This window comes from Penicillium cinerascens (genome assembly GCF_028974065.1).
Source record: "Penicillium cinerascens strain IBT 15544 chromosome Unknown scaffold_4_segment0_segment1, whole genome shotgun sequence".
Classification (NCBI taxonomy): Eukaryota; Fungi; Ascomycota; class Eurotiomycetes; order Eurotiales; family Aspergillaceae; genus Penicillium; species Penicillium cinerascens.
In genome coordinates this window covers 4,804,545-4,825,307 of record NW_026695298.1, presented here as the reverse complement: position 1 = coordinate 4,825,307, position 20,763 = coordinate 4,804,545, and the positions used below count along the sequence as shown (strand labels likewise).

The 20,763-nt window shown below is 54.0% G+C and overlaps 7 protein-coding genes across 7 annotated transcripts; 6 read left to right on the top strand and 1 right to left on the bottom strand.

Moving 5' to 3' along the window:
- Nucleotides 1–2,433: 2,433 nt before the first annotated feature.
- Nucleotides 2,434–4,397, top strand: N7498_010971 (uncharacterized protein; the record flags this gene model as incomplete). The annotated part of the gene is made up of 3 exons (XM_058458027.1): nt 2,434–2,769; nt 2,868–3,408; nt 3,460–4,397. The coding sequence occupies 3 exons, from the start codon at nt 2,434–2,436 to the stop codon at nt 4,395–4,397; spliced, it is 1,815 nt and encodes a 604-aa protein (XP_058304926.1).
- A 1,773-nt stretch (nt 4,398–6,170) lies between these two features.
- htz1 (histone H2AZ) lies at nt 6,171–6,900 on the bottom strand (the record flags this gene model as incomplete). Its single annotated transcript, XM_058458026.1, has 3 exons — nt 6,171–6,418; nt 6,473–6,542; nt 6,802–6,900. The coding sequence occupies 3 exons, from the start codon at nt 6,898–6,900 to the stop codon at nt 6,171–6,173; spliced, it is 417 nt and encodes a 138-aa protein (XP_058304925.1).
- Nucleotides 6,901–7,585: 685 nt separating this feature from the next.
- On the top strand, nt 7,586–8,253 carry N7498_010969 (PHO88 family protein; the record flags this gene model as incomplete). The annotated part of the gene is made up of 3 exons (XM_058458025.1): nt 7,586–7,602; nt 7,655–7,815; nt 7,868–8,253. The coding sequence occupies 3 exons, from the start codon at nt 7,586–7,588 to the stop codon at nt 8,251–8,253; spliced, it is 564 nt and encodes a 187-aa protein (XP_058304924.1).
- A 1,373-nt stretch (nt 8,254–9,626) lies between these two features.
- Nucleotides 9,627–10,902, top strand: gpdA (glyceraldehyde 3-phosphate dehydrogenase GpdA; the record flags this gene model as incomplete). Its single annotated transcript, XM_058458024.1, has 5 exons — nt 9,627–9,638; nt 9,693–9,728; nt 9,786–9,799; nt 9,863–9,926; nt 10,018–10,902. 5 exons carry the CDS (start codon nt 9,627–9,629, stop codon nt 10,900–10,902), a joined length of 1,011 nt encoding a protein of 336 aa, XP_058304923.1.
- Nucleotides 10,903–12,057: 1,155 nt separating this feature from the next.
- hdaA (histone deacetylase hdaA) lies at nt 12,058–15,085 on the top strand (the record flags this gene model as incomplete). The annotated part of the gene is made up of 13 exons (XM_058458023.1): nt 12,058–12,679; nt 12,734–13,022; nt 13,079–13,092; nt 13,150–13,288; nt 13,359–13,471; nt 13,519–14,017; nt 14,074–14,121; nt 14,170–14,233; nt 14,287–14,379; nt 14,434–14,519; nt 14,578–14,657; nt 14,706–14,812; nt 14,867–15,085. 13 exons carry the CDS (start codon nt 12,058–12,060, stop codon nt 15,083–15,085), a joined length of 2,373 nt encoding a protein of 790 aa, XP_058304922.1.
- Nucleotides 15,086–16,086: 1,001 nt separating this feature from the next.
- N7498_010966 (putative BYS1 domain protein) lies at nt 16,087–16,560 on the top strand (the record flags this gene model as incomplete). The annotated part of the gene is made up of 1 exon (XM_058458022.1): nt 16,087–16,560. The coding sequence occupies one exon, from the start codon at nt 16,087–16,089 to the stop codon at nt 16,558–16,560; it is 474 nt and encodes a 157-aa protein (XP_058304921.1).
- Nucleotides 16,561–17,303: 743 nt separating this feature from the next.
- Nucleotides 17,304–20,746, top strand: N7498_010965 (uncharacterized protein; the record flags this gene model as incomplete). Its single annotated transcript, XM_058458021.1, has 2 exons — nt 17,304–17,534; nt 17,600–20,746. 2 exons carry the CDS (start codon nt 17,304–17,306, stop codon nt 20,744–20,746), a joined length of 3,378 nt encoding a protein of 1,125 aa, XP_058304920.1.
- Nucleotides 20,747–20,763: the final 17 nt, after the last annotated feature.

Genomic DNA, 20,763 nt, shown 5'->3' with positions numbered 1-20,763 from the left:
AGACCTGAAGTGCGCTTGATCTTTGCTTATTTTTCGTTGACTTACATTTCAGATCCGGTCCGTGACATAACTCTACATCGCCTTGTTTCGGGAGGCTGCTTAGGGTACAGGCGATGATTCCACCTCTTAAAGCATCGAGTCAGTGACCCTCGAAACCGATCATCCACAAGGCTGGGTTTCATCGCTCAGGGGTGGACTCTCGCCCCTTTTCGAAACATCGGGATGACTATATTCCCAACGCCGCAGAAACAGGGTCCCGCTCGACTTGGCTAGAGCATTCGAAGCACCTGTTCCACTTTCTATTGATCCTGATGGCTCCTGTGCCCCTGACTGAACAACGTCTTTCCGTAACCCCGATGAGACACGCCAACGACTTGCTTACCGACCGGGCTATGAAGCTATTGTTTAGCGGCAGGGAGCTCTACTCCATAGACGGCGGTCCGCCGCGAAGGCAAGTTCCGGCTGCGAGGAGCCCACTTCACCATTTATCGGGGTATTCGACCGAAGTTCGCAGCATTTGGCAAGCCAAGGATCGTCGGGTCTGAAAAGGGGGTCGTCGAGCTGCTACCGTGAGTCTCAGTGGCAAGAGTGAACCACAGACCTGTAAATCAATATGACCACCGTGCTCTCTGCTATCGCCATGCAGGGTCGATCAGGTAAATCAGGGGGAGTGGCCGGAAATGACCAGCAGCTCCGGACAGCTTTCCCCATCCTCACCCTGCATCGTCAGAGGACGAGTCGGAGCAGACAGGAGGCCCTGCACTCCACCGGCAGACCATCGGGTTCTGACGTTCCCACTCGAGGGTTCTAACCGGCCTCTAGCGGGTTCTAGCTGGTGTCTAGGAGCTTCGCCGGCGGTTCCGCGGCGCCACTAGTACGGAGGATGTGCGGATCGTGGAGACGCGCCCGAAGGTTTCAATTTCATGGAGTGGGCCTGGCGTGACATAGCAGCACGCACCGTCTGTCATAGCGAGGACCAAGTGCCGATGGGGAATCGCTGGCCCGTCCCGCGAGACCAAACGATTGGTGAGAAAGGCCCCGGGGGCCAGAAATAGGCTGTGGCCGACAAGTACTAAATTGGTGGCGAACGAGAGGCGCTTCCAGATCGAGATAGGAGATGATTCGCCGGAGACGCTAAGAGGAGAAAAGGGGGAAAGGACGAGTGGCCATGATATTACGGAGTAGAGTAGTCTACTGTAGGTAGAGGCAGCTCCAATATACATGGCCGAAATAGAAAATTAAATCACGCCGCAAGGGCCCAGGTGCCTGTCAGGCGTATCGGATAAAGTGGCACTGGCGCACGAGGCAGGGCGTGGACTGAGAACGCGCTAGACTGGTCAGATGTCAACTTGTGACCCCTCGTGCGAGATCATCACGGCCCGATTGAAGTGTTACGCTGATTCGACGTTGAATCTTTTCCGTGCGTCGTAGTATAAACCCGGAGTATATCTAGGCAGCCGTGTACTCCGTCCTTGGGGCGGGTTATTTTTTACCAACTCCTTGGACAATTCAGGGATATTGGCACGTTTCCGGTGCCCACCGTGGCGGAGACAGCACCCACCGAGAACAGAGTCTAAAGTCGAAGCACGGGGCGCTCGACAGGAACCGGAAAGCATGGGCAGGGGAACCGAAGGTTGATTTGCATACTGATTCAGTGCCCAGGTCAACCGGGAAGAACCCGATCCCCGATTCGTTTCCGACAGGGGGAATTGAGGATCAAACTAGGAGAGGTAGTTAAAGAAAAAGAACTATAGAGGGACAGAGTAGAGAGGATCCAGAGGATCCAGAGGATGGGTAATTGGCAAAATATGAAATAGTAACAAAGACGGTAGGCCCAGAATAGATGGAGAGTTAGGGGGAAGGGGGGAACGAAAGGAAAAGGGACCAAAACGACTCCGTAATAGCTCTGCTATAAAAGCTCGAGTGCGCCCAGATCCTAGTGGTTTGACTCTCGCCCTGCCCGACTTTTGATAGTGAAAAAACACCCGCAAACTCCTTACTCCCCGTTCTTGGCGGATTTGTGGACCGCTCACCCACTTCCGGCCTTGCGTGTCCCGAATTCAAACCTTTTCCCTTCTCTCCCCCCCCCCCCGCTCCGCTTGTTGGCCTCTTTTCTTTAAACCTCTTCACGGTGTGAATCCTCATTCATACCGGAGAGACGTCTCACGCCCGAGATCAGATTCAACGGAAAAAAGCAAAAAAAAAAAGAAGAAAAAACCTCTCTACCCCCCCCCCTTTCATGACCCGCACGAGCACGACTTTGCATCCGTGAGCGATTTTGCCTGTGTTTTTCACGGTCCCTCGCACCTTTCGTGCCCTAACCATTCATCCTCCTTTTCACCTCATGTTCGCATAGCTCTGTGCGACTCCTTTTGTGCGTGTTGTTGGTGGATTTTTTAACGTGCCCACATTCCTCGGAATCCTCCCTCGGCCATGAGTTATCAACAATCGGACATGTATCACGATCCCTCCGCGCGTTCCCCTGGCTCCCAGCGGCATCAACAACCTCTGCACCGCCAGCCTTCTCGCCAGTTCGACGCATATGGCGCCATGCCCGTCAACCTGTACGAGGACCAGATGGCCCGCTACGAGTCCGCCCGGCTGGAGCGGTTGAACCCGTCGCTGCAGAACAATTCTTACGCCTATGATCTGTCCGGCTCGCAGACCTGGAATCCCAACGGGTTTTCGAATGCTCAGTCCCTCGGTGGCATTCGCTCTGCCTCCGCTAGTCTGAAGCCTTCCGCCCGCGGACGGACCGGCCTGCCCACGGTATGTGTTGTTTTATCTCCTTTCTCCTCCCCCCCTCGAAAAAACTTCCCCCAGTATCACCAGCCACCCAAAACTAACGCAACATCATCCTACTCTAGACCTGGCTCGATCAGCAACCTGGCATGCCTAATGCCTTCTCCAACATGGGCCCTGGCCCCATTCAGAGCAGTGCGATGCGACCGGAAGCATCGGCTTCCTCGGAGGGCGATGACGAACTGATCCCGACCGCAATCGTCATCAAGAACATCCCGTTCGCTGTCAAGAAGGAGCAGTTGGTGCAGCTCATGACCGAGCTGAACCTGCCTCTGCCCTATGCCTTCAACTACCACTTTGACAACGGCGTTTTCCGTGGTCTGGCTTTTGCCAACTTCACCTCGGCGGAGGAGACCGCGACGGTGATCGAGGTGCTGAACCACTTCGAGTTGCAGGGCCGGAAGTTGCGGGTCGAATACAAGAAGATGCTGCCTCTGCAGGAACGGGAACGGATTGAACGGGAGAAGCGAGAGCGTCGCGGTCAGCTAGAGGAGCAGCACCGGCCCATGCCATCGACTCTGCAGACCCAGAGTTCCATGTCTTCACTCGCCTCGCACATCCCGGCCACTTCGCCCTCTCCTGTGTCGCAGCGTGGCCAGAAAATCGGTAAGTTGATTTTTCCTCCTCTTCCACAATCCATAAAACTCACCCCCGAAGAAGGACAAGTGGAAGTGGACTTGAACGACAGCCAGACTCTTTCCTACTACTCCCAACTCCTGCTGTTCAAGGAGGACACCGCTCGCGATTCCGTGATCTTCCCTCCTAACCTCACCCCGTCCCAGCGACGCACGGTTCACACTCTGGCTCACAACATGGGGTTGGCCCACGCCTCCCGCGGCAACGGCGATCAGCGCCAGGTTCAGGTTTTCAAGGTCGCCGCTGGCACCAACGTCAGCCCACCCCTGTCTTCGATCCCGCCCGCTGGCCAGAATGACAGTGGTCGTCGCGGTCTCAACCGGGCCGCCACCATCGACTTTAGCGAGGCTCGGAACGAAGGTGGCCCCGGCTCCTTCAACACCATGCGCGGACAGAACTCCAACTTCCTCGGCGTAATGGACTCTCCTGGCAACTATGGCAACACGCAGAACCTGCGCGCCGCCAAGTCGTTCGCCGACTTGCGCTCCTATACCCCGTCCCCTGTACCTTCCTCCGCCAGCTTTCCGGCCGCCCTCCAATCCAATGGCGCCCGTCTCCAGTACGAGAATGCTCAAACGGGCAGTTCGAACACCCCGACTCTCACCTCCGCCCCGTCCGGCTCGTCTCTCGGCATGCAACGCGACGATAACCTGTTGGTCAACAGCCTGGGTGGTCTGTCTCTGGGCACGGGCATTGGAGGTCCCAACTCCAGCCCCCGCCGATTGCGTGGTATGTTCTCCTGGGACCAGGACAGCCAGCCCTCGTCTGCAGGCGCGATTGGCAGCAACCGTGGAATGGGAGTTGGATTTGACAATGCCCAGCAAGAGCGCATGCCGATCCGACAGCCCCGTGGCCCGACCCCCGAGAAAGGCACCGGTTTCCGTCGTCAGAACGGCCACCAGGCCCGCGGCAGTGACGAACTTCGTGCCACCTCGGGCGTCGAGATCATCGTGGAGTAAACGAGCCGACCAAAAAAATAGCGATTTGACGATGGCGATCCCCCACCTATACTGTTTTTGCCAACATCCGACTGATTTGCCGCGAGACGAATACGAACCTGTATCACGAGGCCTTGTTCTGCCAAATTCACCGGCTTACGATTCGATGAGGGATGACGAGATGACAACCAAAAAGAAAGAGAAAAAAAAAATGAAAGAAAAATCCATTGTTTTTCGCTGATTTGAAAGCCAAGTTTAGACGTTTATTACTTTTTGGGGCAGCCCACGTTGAAACCGTTTCTTCGCCATTGTTTCCTCTCGCCTTCCAGCCGAGATTCAAACACTGGTTCTGTTTCCGTTTCTGATCTGATTCTGCGGGCGCCGTTCTTTTTATTGCATGCAAATCCAAGTGTTTCCCCCCCGACTGCTGGAAAGCGGATTTACGACCGCCACCGCTCGGTGGGACGCCTACGAAGAATGACTTGAAAAGAACCCTGCCCTGGCAGGAGACACGACAAAGCATTTGCATATTCTTGTTAAGTTTGTACATGGGGCGACTCGCATCCGTTTAATGTTTCTGGCCCGATTTTTGTGTTCTCTTCTGCCTTTGTGTCCCCTAATTGTGACGACAGCCCACACTGAGTCTCGGGGACCCTGAGCTCCTTCTACTATATACGTCCATGATGGCGGAAATGTCTCGTTCATTTGTCTTTCTGCGTGATTTCACTCTGATCTGGATGTTCTGTTCGCCTTGCAGAATCGAGGCAACACACCCGTGCCTCCGTGGACTATTTGCCGTTCATCTGTCTATTTTCTTGGAAGACAGCACTGAATGGCTGCAGTATATGTCAAACCAAATGACTCCAGATCCCCGACTCGATTTGATGGATGCAATTTTCTCACATTTTTCATCCGATCGAGGGAGTTTTCTCTTCCTGTTTGGTATCTTTTGCAGTCTAGGGGCTTTCTCTTGGACCGTTGTACCCAGATTTCGACAATCCATGTACCTTTTATGTTTTCCCACTCTCTTCTCCGATTTGAAGCAATGTAGTTCACTTGTCTTGTACCTTGACACAAAATGACCTCGTTAACTTGAATAACATCCATGCACGTAGGCATTTTTGGCAGTGTGATTCCAAACGCCGGCATACTTAGCCAGGTAGTCAGTCTCCCGGTAGTCGGAACCCGACATTTACCGAGGGGATCTGCGAGTTCCTGTTTTGTTTATTATGGTCTCGGCATTCCCGTCCCTGTCGATCCCCCGTATCTATGCATGCGAGTCGAGATTGGTTGAAAGTTCCCATGCAAGCGACTAGTAATAACGGAAAAAGATCTCCGATCTCGTTATATCAACTGCTTGCAATATCATGTTAGGGAACACGCCCATGCAAAAGCGTGCAACACCGCCGCTCATGCCGGAGGCGATCTGGCGCAATGTATCACTGCGAGGAATGTTACGACGATGAGTGGGTGATTTCGATAAATTGCATTGCCCACGGCTCGGGGTACTAAATGGCTGGAAATTCTCCAAACAAGATTGGTGAATGGCTACAGATCAAGTCGCGAGAGTAGATCAAAGAAGTAGTAATTTCCACACTACCAGGATATCCCCCAATTTTCCCATTACAGCGCCCTGTGAACTAGAAATAGACATGGAACGAAAAACCAACAGCACGATAAAACCGGGGAATAGACAAATACATCAGAGTCGCGCCGTGAAGAATGATAAGACAAAAAGACACGGAGAGGAGCGAATTCGGGAAACCGATTGCGCAGCCACATCCACCGTCTCGTTTACAGCTCGGGCTTGCCCTTCTTCTTCTGCTCGACCTTCAGGAGCAAAGCACGGTTGATGCGGGGCAGGACACCACCGAAGGCGATGGTCGCGCGAATGAGGCTGTCCAACTCTTCGTCGCCACGGATGGCGAGCTGCAGGTGACGAGGAGTGATACGCTTGACCTTCAGATCCTTGGCAGCGTTGCCGGCCAATTCCAGTACTTCGGCAGTTAGGTACTCAAGGACGGCGGTCACGTAGACGGCGGCTGCGGATTTGTCAGCTTTTCAAAGAGTCATCAGGCGGGAAAAAGGGAACATACCCTTGGCACCGACACGCATCTTGTTCTGGGTGTTGTTCTTCAAAAAACGCTTAACACGACCGCAGGGGAACTAGAGGAACAAGGTTAGTATTCTAAGGCAGAGACAGCGGGGCCGACGCGACCCGAGGGTCGTGCGCGATAGAAAGGACATGCGACAGGGCCGGACGATGCATTAGACCTCTCGGAAGACCCTGGCACTCAAGGCCAGTGAGGGGAAGTCAACTCGACGCGTCGTGGTGACGACTCGTATCGTCCGCCTACCCCCAGATCACGCGTCCTCCATCGACAGCACACGTCACGGGCCTGGGCAATAACGGGCGACGACACACCTGCAGGCCAGCCTTTGCGCTGTGAGACTTCTGGGCCTTCCCCGCAGAGTCCTTGGAACCACCCTTTCCACCGATAGACTTGCCCTTTCCGCCAGGCATTTTGGGAGAGTATTCGCGAAGAAGAGGGGAGCGCGTTGGAATAGAATCGCAGGCGATCCGGCAGGAAGTTGGATGGGAAAGCGATTCAGAATGCGGGAGGCACGCGCGTTGTTGATGGATGGAGAAGTCAGAAATGTCCACGCCGGCACGGTCGCTAAAGACGGCCCGACGCTAGTCCCAATTTGGTAGTCGTCTCAAGGACGCCCGGCGTAGTTGCACGGTTGACTCGCCGTCTGCGTGGGTCGGTTAGTTCCGCTGGGTCGAGTGATACCCGGGTATATAGATATCTAATTCGTCTGCCCATGACTGGGGGAAGCGTTGGGTTAGTTGGACTGTGTGGTGAGTAGTCGTGACAGTGGGAGGCCCGTTTGCGGGCATCCACTGGGCCATCAGGTCATCTCGGGTGGCGCCAGACCCGGAAGTCTGGTCGTCGAGAATTCATCGGTATATAGTCCTGCTTCTCATAGAGTCGAGCGGGCCAAGTGTGCAGTCGAGCCCCGGAGGTGTGGTTTTAGAGATCAGAACACAGACCGTGGAGTCGAGCGGAGCTGATCAGGTGACTGCGGCAAGACAGTTGTTCCGAAGTGCCAGGTGGCCCGGGGCAAATGCGATCGAGTTTTGGTTCTCCGGTGTTCTTTTATTCCCCCCCGTACTTCCTCCAGCAACAAGGGTCCAACTCGTCAAAATGGTGTCTCCTCAAATGTACGTCTTGCTTCTATTCTGAATGCGCGCATCTGTCTAACCTTTCATGCAGTACCAACCTGGCCATCATCTTGGTGATGATGCAGCTGTCCAAGAAGGTTCCCTTCGACAACCCCGATGTCCTGATGGGTGTCCGTGCTCTCTACATCCTGTCGAATGTCCTCATCCTGGGTCTCTACCTGTACACGCAGGCCAAGATCAACAAGAAGAAGGGTACGTGATACCGGAGCACCTGCGACGCGACTGTTGACTAACCGACATCCAGACATGACAACGCTCAAGTACGTCGAGCCCGCGCAGATGGGCAGCGGTGAGGAGGCCAAGCCCGTGACGACCACCAACATGGACTACGACAAGGGACAGCTGCGCCAGTTGATCCGCAGCCAGCTGATGGGTGTGGGCATGATGGGCGTGATGCATCTGTACATGAAGTACACCAACCCGCTCCTGATCCAGTCGATCATCCCTCTCAAGGGTGCTATCGAGGCCAACCTGGTCAAGATCCACGTCTTCGGCAAGCCCGCTACCGGTGACCTTGCCCGTCCCTTCAAGGCCGGCGGCGGCTTCATGTCCCAGGGCCAACCCAAGAGCGACAAGGCCTCGATCGAGAACGCCGAGAAGAACTACCGCGGCGGTGTCAAGGAGGAGTAAACGGCGGCGAATCGATTGGTATTATCGATGGTCATGCATCGACATGAACTTGCGTGGAGGGAAGCTACACCACGGGCTCCGCTTCTTGACTTGTATTATATCCCATCCTTCCAATTCCATGGCATGTTGGCCTGAGCAGTGACGCTGCGCGTGATAATTGCATTGTATTTTCCTTTTCTTCGTTATGACCACGGGCCTACAATTACGGCCTTTGTTCGAGGGGGTTCCGCGATACGGATAAGATTCGTTGCGGGTATCTGCGAGCTTCCATGCCCTTCCACGGCGATAGAGATCGCATTGGTTCAGCCGTGGCATGCCATATCATGTCATATGCTTGCCATCATTGCCATCATTGTCATCATTGCCACCGTGAAATTGTCATCGTCACGGTCCGATAATGTCGCGCCTCTGTCTCACTCGGATAGCCGGAGCCGGAGATTTATAATCTGGAGGCGGGATTTGCCAGCCCGGATCTGGGAGTCAACAGTCATAAACCAACAAAAAGAAACATAATAAAAAAAATCGGTCTGTTCCCGTGGCCCCAGGGGCTCCTACCGGTGACCTTTTCAGGGCGCGGGCCACTTCTTATACAGTTGCCCCATACCCGATCGGTCCACCGCAAGCTGTTTTGAGGCATGCCCTTTTCGCATGCGGCATAGACGGGCCCAACCGAGAGGGGGGGGAAACAGAAAATAAAATAAAATAAATGGAATCGATGCAGTCGACCATGAAATCTGATGGATCTTGTACCTGGTCTCCATGCTCGAAGTGGGTTAGCACATGGTAGTGTTGAGAGTGGTAACTAAGGAGACTGCCCCTCAGTCATGGCATCATCCACCTGCCCCTCCACCCCTCCAAGCTTCTGCCCCTCGGGCATCGGAACGGCCTCGACGGGCTCGTAGACTACATTATCGTGCCGAAGGAGACTGGTAGAGCATTCTCGAGCTCAATCGCCGAGGCAAATAGTCATAGTAACCCGACGTGGGAGGATTGCGGCACGCTCATTGGCACAGAGCAGAGCAAATATCGTGAAGCTTCCTGAATTCCCCGGTGTATGAAACCGGAAAAGGGCGCTGGGGAGCTGTGCAAGCGGCAAGTGCCGGAAAGTGCAGCTAACTGCTCCGACACGCCGAGACTCTGGGGACTCCCTAACAAGGTGCGCTCGGTGTAGAGTTGGGTGATCTGTTCGTTGCGTCAGCCACTACTTCTTCCCCTCCCCCGCCGGCTTTTTTTCTCTTCTTCTTTCTTCCCCATCATTCTTCACTTCCCTTCAAAAGTAAGTCCCTCCTTGATCCTTTCCTTTTGGATCGATTCTTGCCTCCTACCATCCACACATACTTACAGCTCCCTCCAGAACTCATCTATCCGCAAACATGGTCCCCAAGGTATGCCCTCCGTGACGCAATCACGGCGTGTCGCAAATTCTCATCATTCTCTAGGTTGGAATCAACGGCTTCGGTCGCATTGGCCGTATTGTAAGTCTCTTCGTTCTCATCATGACACTTTCGATCACCAGCTAATTTCTCCTGCAGGTCTTCCGCAATGCGTAAGTTACTCATTATTCGTCCCCGCGTCTGGTGGGACGAATTTGACTCTAACCGTTGCACAGCATTAACCACGGCGGTGTTGACGTTGTTGCCGTCAACGACCCCTTCATTGAGGTCCACTACGCTGTACGTTTCTCCTGGTGGCGGGGTGACCCCTCTGCCCCCCCTCCTTGCAATTGCCCCGCATCGTGTACTAACCGCTCACCCCACCGGGTAGGCCTACATGCTCCGCTACGACAGCACCCACGGCCAGTTCAAGGGCACCATCGAGGTTGCTGGTGACGGCCTGATCGTCAACGGCAAGAAGATCACCTTCTACGCCGAGCGCGACCCCGCTGCCATCCCCTGGGGCAAGGCCGGTGCCGACTACATCGTCGAGTCTACCGGTGTCTTCACCACCCAGGAGAAGGCCGCGCTTCACCTGAAGGGCGGTGCCAAGAAGGTTATCATCTCCGCTCCCTCCGCTGATGCCCCCATGTTCGTCATGGGTGTCAACAACTCCTCCTACAAGTCCGACATCAACGTCCTCTCCAACGCCTCGTGCACCACCAACTGCCTGGCTCCCCTCGCCAAGGTCGTCAACGACAACTTCGGTCTTGTTGAGGGTCTCATGACCACCATCCACTCCTACACTGCCACCCAGAAGACTGTCGACGGTCCCTCCGCCAAGGACTGGCGCGGTGGCCGCACTGCGGCCCAGAACATCATCCCCTCCTCCACCGGTGCCGCCAAGGCCGTCGGCAAGGTCATCCCCTCCCTCAACGGAAAGCTGACCGGTATGGCTATGCGTGTGCCCACCGCCAACGTCTCCGTTGTCGACCTGACCTGCCGTATCGAGAAGGCCGCCACCTACGAGGAGATCAAAGCCGTCGTCAAGAAGGCCTCCGAGAACGAGCTCAAGGGTATCCTTGGCTACACCGAGGACGAGATCGTCTCCACTGACCTGAACGGTGACGACCACTCCTCCATCTTCGATGCCAAGGCTGGTATCGCCCTGAACTCCAACTTCATCAAGCTCGTTTCCTGGTACGACAACGAGTGGGGCTACTCTCACCGTGTCGTTGACCTGATTGCCTACATCGCCAAGGTTGATGGCCAGTAGGAATCAGGACAGCGTCCTGGGGCCAGGAGTCTTCTCTGAGGTGATTGGTTTGCCGTGAAGGTACCCGATGATGCGGGGCTGGATGGGAATCTGCCTCGCAGAAAAAACTAGCTGTTAACGTCAATTTAATGAGAAACAAATACATTTCGTTTGCGTTTATCCTGCATCTGTAGATCTGAGAGCAGTATTTAATATAACGCTTCCGTAATGCTTCCTTGATTATCGGTTTGTACCTGCGATCCTAGGCAACGCCAAGGTAGACCTCGGGACATGGTTACTGTTCCGTTGACCCGAAGGTTGGATGAGAATACCCGTTCGGATAGGCTGGGCTGTGGTTAGGCAAATTACCTCAGGGGATGTAGGTGAATAGGTACAACTCCGAGTCTGTACTCTATCTAATCCTTACAAGCCATATTTCCCAGCTCCCGCATATCCCGCCATATATTACCTCACGACATTGGACCCGGACAATTGGTGTACGTGGATGCCAAAATAAAATATTATTGAATCAATTCAAACCCCTTTGCACGATAGCCAAATGCCGATACTGTCAACCACTGTCACTGTATGTATTGCAAGCATCTCGTATAGTCCGAGGAAATCAAATGGTGGCCCGAATAACAAGGCATGAAGTCCCTCACCGCCATCTCTACCGCCGAAGCCATGTCTGGCAGTAAGACCAAGGGAGATCCGCCATGCACATCAATCAATCTTGGGAAATCCACCTACCACCCTGTGCTACTGCTGTGTCTAAGCGGTCACATCTTCACACCAACAGCGTCGCATTGGATTTGGTTGCTTGGCTTCCAAATATTGTTTCTTGCCTCTGGGCTTGTACGCACGAGAGTTGCACTGGTGTCTCTGCGTGTCGCAATTGCTTGCGCGGGAATACGAAGGACGGAGCTCTATACGGCCACGGTTCCACCCTGGCACTGTCGCATATCTGTCATTGTATGCTGGCGATCCATTGAAACAGCATCACCTAAGATTGTCTCTGACTTTTGCTGCTCTATCGCCTGATCAAACATCTTCTGCGGAAGCCGCGCATGTTTGAACCAGACGTTCATTCACGATATCTTGTCATGAAACTTTAAGCACGAAGAGTCTAGCCTCATGGAAAGGGGACTGATCCTCAACGTTGAAACGCCGCCCAAAATGGAAGAAGACGAGGACACCATGATGGGGCAGACCCCCAAGCTCCCTACCACGTCCTCTTATGCATCTCTCACGCATCCCCCTCCCTCCACCCATCTACACAACGAGGGGGACCTTGCTCTTGCTCCTGAATTCATGCCCCCATCAGCACCAAAATCTCTATCTCCTGGATCTGAACCTTTTTTATCCCACCAGTCTACCGGCCACGTGGGAGATGCTTCTCTAGAAGGACAAATCAAACCAAGTGACTCTGAGAGCAATTCCGCCTCGCAACTCGCAAAACGTGATAGTCTTATTGAACCTAACTCCGACTGGTCGGATGAAGAAGTCATGCTCCGGTCTGGCCTTCCAGTAGGGTCGCTACCGACGGGTCTTTGCTATGACGAGCGCATGCGCTTCCACTGCGAGGTCCGTCCCACCTCGGACGTGCATCCGGAGGACCCGCGGCGCATCTGGTATATTTACAAGGAACTATGCCGTGCCGGCCTGGTCGATGACCCGATATCGACTCGACCGCTAGCTCCTCAGACTCTTCAGAGGATCAACGCACGCAAGGCTACCGAAGAGGAAATTACCATGATCCACACAGATGCTCACTATGCCTTTGTCAAAAGCACTGCAGGTATGATTCAAGCCTGATTCTGGTTTGAATACCCGAACACTGACCGAATGCTAGACATGTCGGATGACGATTTGGTTCTCCTGGAGAGAGAGAAAGATTCGATTTACTTCAATGATCTGACATTTGCCTCTTCTATCTTGTCTGCTGGAGGAGCCATTGAAACCTGCCTGGCAGTCGCGCAGCGCAAGGTCAAGAATGCCATCGCCGTCATCCGCCCGCCCGGCCACCATGCCGAGCACAACGAGGCCATGGGCTTCTGTCTTTTCAATAATGTCTCAGTCGCAGCACGTGTCTGTCAAAAGGAACTCGGTGAAAAATGTCGCAAGATTATGATTCTTGATTGGTGAGTGTTTTGCATGTCATTCTTTCTCAAGTCCCAATACTGACCCAACTCTTAAGGGATGTCCATCATGGTATGCGAATCTCGTCCACGTTTGATCATGTGGATTTATGAACTCACACAAGCGCAGGGAATGGAATTCAGAAAGCGTTCTATGAAGACCCAAATGTTCTCTACGTCTCTATTCACGTTCATCAGAACGGCAGATTTTACCCCGGTGGCCCTGCAGGAGATTGGGACCACTGTGGTGAGGGTCCGGGACTCGGAAGGTAATTGCTCAACCTCATGGCCCAGGACGATGGGTTTCAGGAGAGAGTGTGTACTGACATCAGATTGAAGGAACATTAACATCCCATGGCCGGATCAGGGAATGGGGGATGGTGACTACATGTGGGCTTTCCAGAAAGTCGTGATGCCCATTGCGACGGAGTTCAACCCAGACCTGGTGATCAGTAAGTGGCACTTCCTTGGATATGAGACTTTTCTGACCCTGCTGCAGTTTCGGCTGGATTTGACGCTGCTGCTGGCGATGTCCTGGGCGGCTGCTTCGTGTCTCCTCCCTGCTATGCTCAGATGACCCACATGCTCATGACTCTTGCTGATGGTAAGATTGCTGTCTGTTTGGAAGGAGGATACAACTTCCGTTCCATTTCCAAGTCTGCCCTGGCGGTGGCTAAGACCCTTATGGGTGAGCCGCCGGACCGTCTGATGAACACTATTCCCACGGAGGCTGCCAAGGCCACCGTCGGTCGCGTCATGAACATCCAGGCTCAACATTGGCGTTGCATGTTCCCGAAGCCCCCGAGCCATCCGGTCTGGGCAGATCGACTTCACGGTATGCTTGGTGTCCCGCCAGCCCACGAACAGTCATTGACGGCCGCTGCAGACATCCTTCGTGACTACCAGTCCAAGCAACTCTACGAGGAATTTAAACTCACCCCTCTGTGGATCTATCGCACGGCAATTTCCAAATCGTTCAAGAATCAAGTTCTGGCAAGGTAAGCGTTAGATGAACTATCAGACAAATGACGCTCGGGCTCACCAGTCCTTTTAGCTCCAACTGCAACGAAATAACTCCCCTTATTGTCATTTTCCATGACCCGTAAGTATCTTCTGGAAATTGAGAGTTGTCGTTTCTGACTGTTTCCAGTCCTGAGCTTATGGGACATCCCGATCCCGTGACCAACCGATTGGATGCCCACAACACGTGGGTGGTAAGTCAACCCGGAGAAGTTTCGGTGAAGAGACATGTGCTAACTTGACAAAGGCCGATGCATCGAAGGATTACATTGCATGGATCGCGAAAAAGGGCTATGCCCTGATTGATGTTAATATCCCCAAGCACATCACTCGGGAGCCGGTAAGAGTCGACAGCAAGCGCTTCATGTAGATGACCGACTAATGAGACCATCAGGCAACCGGCAAATACGAGGAAGAGGATGAAAATCGGCCCACTGCAACCGAAGAGCTGGCCAGCTACTTGTGGGACAACTACATTGAGTAAGCAGTCGGACTTATCAACCAGTCAATTGAACACGAAGCTAAGGCCAATCAACAGACCGACAGATGCCACCGAAATCTTTTTCATGGGGATCGGCAACGCCTTTTACGGGATAGCTAACTTGCTGATCAACAGAGGTGTGCCTAACCCTAGTTGGAGCCAAGAAAACCGCTGACTCGAGGCAGAAAACCTGTACAAACGCGTCAATGGCATCGTATCCTTCGTGGCCGAGAACCCCGTCCGCGCGATTGCATCACCTACGCAAACGTGGCTGTCGAAATGGTACCGCGAGGTAAGAACTTCTCAATTCCGATCTAATGCCTCCCCCGCTTACCCTTTTTTCTAGAACTCTCTGGTCTTTGTCTCGGAGACGCACGGCGTCTGGGGCAACCCGGATCGCAAACCCTCCAAGCGCTATGGAACTTTGATCAAGTCCCCCGAAAGCCAACTGAACGAGATGCTTGCCCGACACAAGGAGCAAGTCTTCGAATGGATTTCCGAACGTGCCGATGATGACGAGGACGAAGATGAGGACGCTGATCAGGATGCAGAAATGAAGGATTAACGAGGTTGCATCAGCCGCAGCCCTAAGCTCGACGAATTCCCCAATGTTGTTTTAGAGTACTTTCCCTTTGAGACCCTATCGTGTTGCCGAGGAAGGGATGGTGGTAGACCCACCGCGATAGTTTTCCGCAGAGTTGCATGAATCCATTCATCCATTTGATAGCTCACCACGTCACCGAGTGTTAATAACCACTTTAAACGGAGATTGCATATTCAAGTAAAAATCGGGAGGCGCTTTACCGCGTGGTAGCCTGGTCAAGTCGAGACGATTTAGCGTAGGGTTATTTTTCTTCACCTGGCGTATTCTAGGACACTGCGACCACGCAGCTGCCGGCGAAGCGATGACCGAGTCGATACGAGAACCGGTCCGTGAGGCACCTGATTTTATGCAAGTGAGACACCACCAACCCCACCAGTACATCTCTGGCGGTGACCGGACAAAATTCCGGTTAGCTGACCTCGGAGAGATCTATCCACGAGATACATGAGCTAAAGCATGCACGACGTGCCCTGGATGTAACTATGTCTCAGAACTTTACCCCAGAATTGAAGGGTGGCACGGCAATCAGGGCCCGAGACGAGCATCCACCTGCATCTCCACCCTTGGCATGCACTGATGTCAGCGCATCACGACATTCGAATCGAAATCGGGTTGGAGCGACCTGAGACATTCGAGTTCATGGTGACTTCCATTCTTAGACATTTCCGACCTGTGGCCACTCGGTTCCCCAACGCTGATGCGGGGTCATGACCTACAGATGCGGACCTTTCTTACGCTCTGCCTATATTGTCTCGGAAAAAAGACAGGCGCAGGCAGATGGCGTACTTTTGGCATAGAAGCTATTCCCCCACGGAAGAACAGATGAGACTCTCTGCTCGCCGACAGCGCATCCTGCTTGGGCCAAGAAAACTATATAAACCAAGGAAGCCCTCGCCTTTCAGATCTCCATCAGCACTTCAGTCTCAAATCTCAAGTCTACATTGAACCATAACCCTACCACAATGCATTTCACCACTGCCGTTATCGCCTCGGTTGCCGCCCTGGCTCCTCTGGTTAGCGCTGTCGGCCAAGCCCGCGTGGTGAACCACTGCGACTTCCCCGTCTACCTGTGGTCCGTTGGCGGCTCTGTTGGCCCGGAGGTCACCATCCAGCCCAAGGGCACGTACACAGAGCAGTTGCACCACGATCCCGCCTCCGGTGGCATCGCGTTGAAGATTACCACCGGCGAGAACGGTCTGTATGACGGTAGTGCCCAGACCGACTTCGCCTACACCCTGGACGGCAACACCGTCTGGTACGACTTGTCCGATGTCTTCGGTGATGCCTTCTCCGGCCACGCCCTGAACGTCGTTCCCTCCGACACTACCTGTCCCCACATCTGTTGGGGTAACGGTGTCTCTCCCAGTGGAAGCCAGACCAGGGACTGCCAGGCCAACTCGGACATTTCTCTGAACCTGTGCGCCGCCAAGTGCTAGATGCTCTATGTTGGATGCTAGGATGTGAATAGGTGTATTATGGAGGTGCAGCATGACTAGGCTTCGCGGGGTCTAAAAGAGCCTCAAACTCTGTCGTGGGCCATGAGTGTTGGCTGTTGGATATAGTTAATGAGTAATGAATTCGACATGCGACAATACAAATACATTCTTGCACGTTTCCCCCGAGTCTGCGTAACATCGAAAAGCAAGTGTCTCCAACCGGCGGAAAAGGTGTCGAGTGAAATGCGCTCTCCGGAAAGACGGTATCGGATGCTGACACTCGTGCCCATGTCTAGTTATGTCTAGTTATGTCTATGCACCCGCAAAGCTTGGACGATAACGGCTTACTCATCGCTCGAGGGGCATTTGGCCCTTTCTGGGGCTTGGCGAGTCGCCTCCGCCTCGGTCGACTTCACAATCGGACACGCTTCTCTCGTCATCTTCATTCCATTCTGTATTGCATTGTCTCTTAGATATACATTCCTTGCGTGACTTTGGTGCATTGGCCATACCGGACTCACCGCTGTCTTCTCCGGACCCGTACCTTGATGCTCCCAAGGTCCTCTGCTGCACGATTGTGGTACAGAGGCCTGAGTTGCAATTCAACCGCTCGACCATATTTTCTGTCACATATCTTGCCGACTCGCTCTGTTTGGCCCCCGTTCCCGATTCCTTCATCCGAGCACGTCTGGGCCCGTTCGTTTGCTTCCACCCACCCTTTCTCCGCCACAAAACCCTCCGCCATGACTCAAATTGAGCGCATCACAGAACGCTTGGAGAGACCGGAGCTCGATGATCGGTCCTATCGTGTCATTCGTTTGCCCAACCAGCTCGAGGCTCTTCTGGTGCACGATCCCGATACCGATAAGGCTAGTGCCGCCGTCAACGTCAATGTGGGCAATTTCTCCGACGAGGATGATATGCCAGGGATGGCGCACGCGGTAGAGCACTTGCTGTTTATGGGTACGAAAAAGGTACGTTCATTTGTCCGAGCTGGAGAGTGGAGAGCAATGCTGACGTGCATATCCGCACTGCATAGTACCCCAAGGAGAATGCCTACAACCAATACCTAGCTTCCCATTCCGGTTCTTCCAACGCATACACTGCTGCCACCGAAACGAACTATTTCTTCGAGGTATCAGCCACTGGCGACTCGAGCGCGCCGAAATCCACAGGACAGAACACCCCGGCCGAATCAACAAATGGGACGAATGGGGCGAATGGGGCGAATGGAACAAATGGGACAAATGGGACAAATGGAGCCAGTGAGACTTCATCCATCAGTGCTGGAGAATTAGATGGCAAGTCGCCGTTGTATGGTGCCCTGGACCGCTTTGCCCAATTCTTCGTTTCCCCGCTCTTCTTGGAGTCGACGTTAGATCGTGAGTTGAGGGCGGTGGATTCAGAGAACAAGAAGAACCTTCAGAGTGACTTGTGGCGGTTGATGCAACTGAACAAGTCCCTCTCAAACCCCAAGCACCCTTATCATCACTTCTCGACTGGTAACTTGCAGACACTGAAGGAAGACCCCCAGAAACGAGGACTGGAAGTGCGTAGTGAGTTTATCCGTTTCTATGAGAAGCACTACTCTGCCAACCGGGCCAAGTTGGTAGTCTTGGGACGCGAGACCTTGGACACACTGGAACAATGGGTCTGGGAGTTGTTCGCCGACGTCGAGAACAAGAACCTGGCCCAGAACCGGTGGGACGATGTGCAGCCTTTTTCCGAGGAGGACATGTGCACTCAGGTGTTTGCGAAGCCTGTCATGGATTCCCGCTCCATGGACATGTATTTCCCCTTCCTGGATGAGGAGAACCTGAACGACGTTCAGCCGAGCCGATATATCAGTCATTTGATTGGCCACGAAGGACCCGGTAGTGTCCTCTCCTACCTGAAGGCCAAGGGCTGGGCCAATGGTCTTTCCGCTGGTGCTATGCCGATCTGTCCTGGCTCGGCCTTCTTCACCATCTCGGTGCGCCTGACGCCTGAGGGTCTCAACCAGTACCAGGAAGTTGCCAAGGTGATCTTCGAGTATATCGCCATGATCAAGGAGCGCGAGCCGGAGCAGTGGATTTTTGACGAGATGAGGAACCTGGCCGAGGTGGACTTCCGCTTTAAGCAGAAGACGCCCGCCAGCCGATTCACCAGCCGTCTCAGCAGTGTTATGCAGAAGTCGTTGCCTCGCGAGCGGCTTCTTAGCGGATCGCTGTTGCGCCGGTTCGACCCGGAGTTGATCAAGAAGGCCATGTCTTATCTCCGGACTGATAACTTCCGGCTCATCATCGTGTCGCAGAACTACCCGGGGACCTGGGACCAGAAGGAGAAGTGGTATGGTACTGAGTACAAGTCGGAGAAGATCCCTCAAGACTTCTTGAATAGCATTCAGAAAGCCTTGGAGTCGACCGAGGCCACTCGTACCTCCAACGTGCACATGCCGCATCGGAACGAGTTCGTTCCAACGAGATTGTCGGTGGAAAAGAAGGAAGCCGAGGAGCCCGCCAAGACTCCCAAGCTAATCCGTCACGATGACCGCGTACGACTGTGGTTCAAGAAGGACGATCGCTTCTGGGTTCCCAAGGCGACTATTAATGTGACTCTGCGCAACCCCTTGGTGTGGGCAACTCCGGCCAACCTTATCAAGACGAAGCTTTACTGCGAGTTGGTCCGGGATTCCCTGGATGAATACTCTTACGATGCCGAGCTTGCAGGCCTGGACTACCACCTTGCAGCAAACATCCTGGGCCTGGATATCTCTGTAGATGGATACAACGATAAGATGTCCGTTCTGCTGGAGAAGGTGCTTACCACTATGCGCAACCTGTCCGTCAACCAGGACCGGTTCAACATCATCAAGGAGCGCCTGAGCCGGGCATTCCGCAATGCAGAGTACTCGCAGCCTTTCTACCAGGTCGGTGACTACACTCGCTACCTGCTGGCCGAGCGTAGCTGGGTCAACGAGCAGTATATCGAGGAGTTGGAGCACATTCAGGCAGACGACGTGACCAATTTCTTCCCTCAGCTGCTGGAGCAGACCCACATTGAGGTCCTCGCTCACGGCAACTTGTACAAGGAGGATGCGCTACGCATGACCGACTCTATCGAGAAGATCCTCCAAGGTCGGGCCTTGCCTCCGTCGCAGTGGTACCTGAGACGTAACATGATGATTCCCCCGGGAAGCAACTTTGTCTACCCCCGGACTCTTCAGGATCCCGCTAACGTCAACCACTGTATCGAGTACTATCTCTTCATCGGACTCTTCTCGGATTCCACCCTGCGTTCAAAACTCCAGTTGTTCTCTCAGATGACCGACGAGCCTGCATTCGATCAGCTGCGCAGCAAGGAACAGCTCGGATATGTGGTGTGGAGTGGCTCCCGTTACAACGCGACCACCATGGGCTACCGGGTGATCATTCAGAGCGAGCGCAACGCCAAGTACCTCGAGTCTCGCATTGAGTCGTTCCTGCGAACATTCAGAAGTATCCTTGAGGAAATGCCCGAAGAGGAATTCGAGGGCCACAAGCGCAGCGTCATCAACAAGCGACTGGAGAAGCTGAAGAACCTGGGTTCGGAGACTGGCCGGTACTGGTCTCACGTCGGGTCGGAGTACTTTGACTTCTTGCAGCACGAGACCGACGCGGCCAATGTGCGCACCCTGAACAAGGCGGATCTGATCGCATTCTACCGCCAGTACATCGACCCCGCCTCAACGACGCGGGCTAAGCTGGCTATTCATTTAAATGCGCAGTCCGGCACCCACGCTGCGGAGAGTGACAGCTTGGATGAGAAGCGCGCCCGTCTGGTTGATATTGTCAACAAGCAGCTTGAGGCTGCTGGTTTCGCCTCGGACGATGCCCGTCTGCAGACGGCGTTCAAGGATTTAGACCTGACGGTGATTGATCGCTCCCAGGTCTTATACATGGTCAGGACATACATGGCCGGGGATATGAGCTTGTCGCCAGCACAAATCGACCCTGTTATTGAGAAATTGGACAGCAACCTGGGCCTGCAGCTGAAGCAGCTTGGCCTGGTGGCGGAGAAGGGCGAGTCGACCAATGGTACCGTGGTGGCCCAGGAGCCCATCACCATCACGGACGTGTCTGTTTTCAAGGCCCGTCTGCCCGTCAGCACCGGCCCCGTGGCCGTATCGGATCTCACTGAGTTTGAGGACTTTGATGCGAAACTGTGAGCGGGGGTTTACTTTTA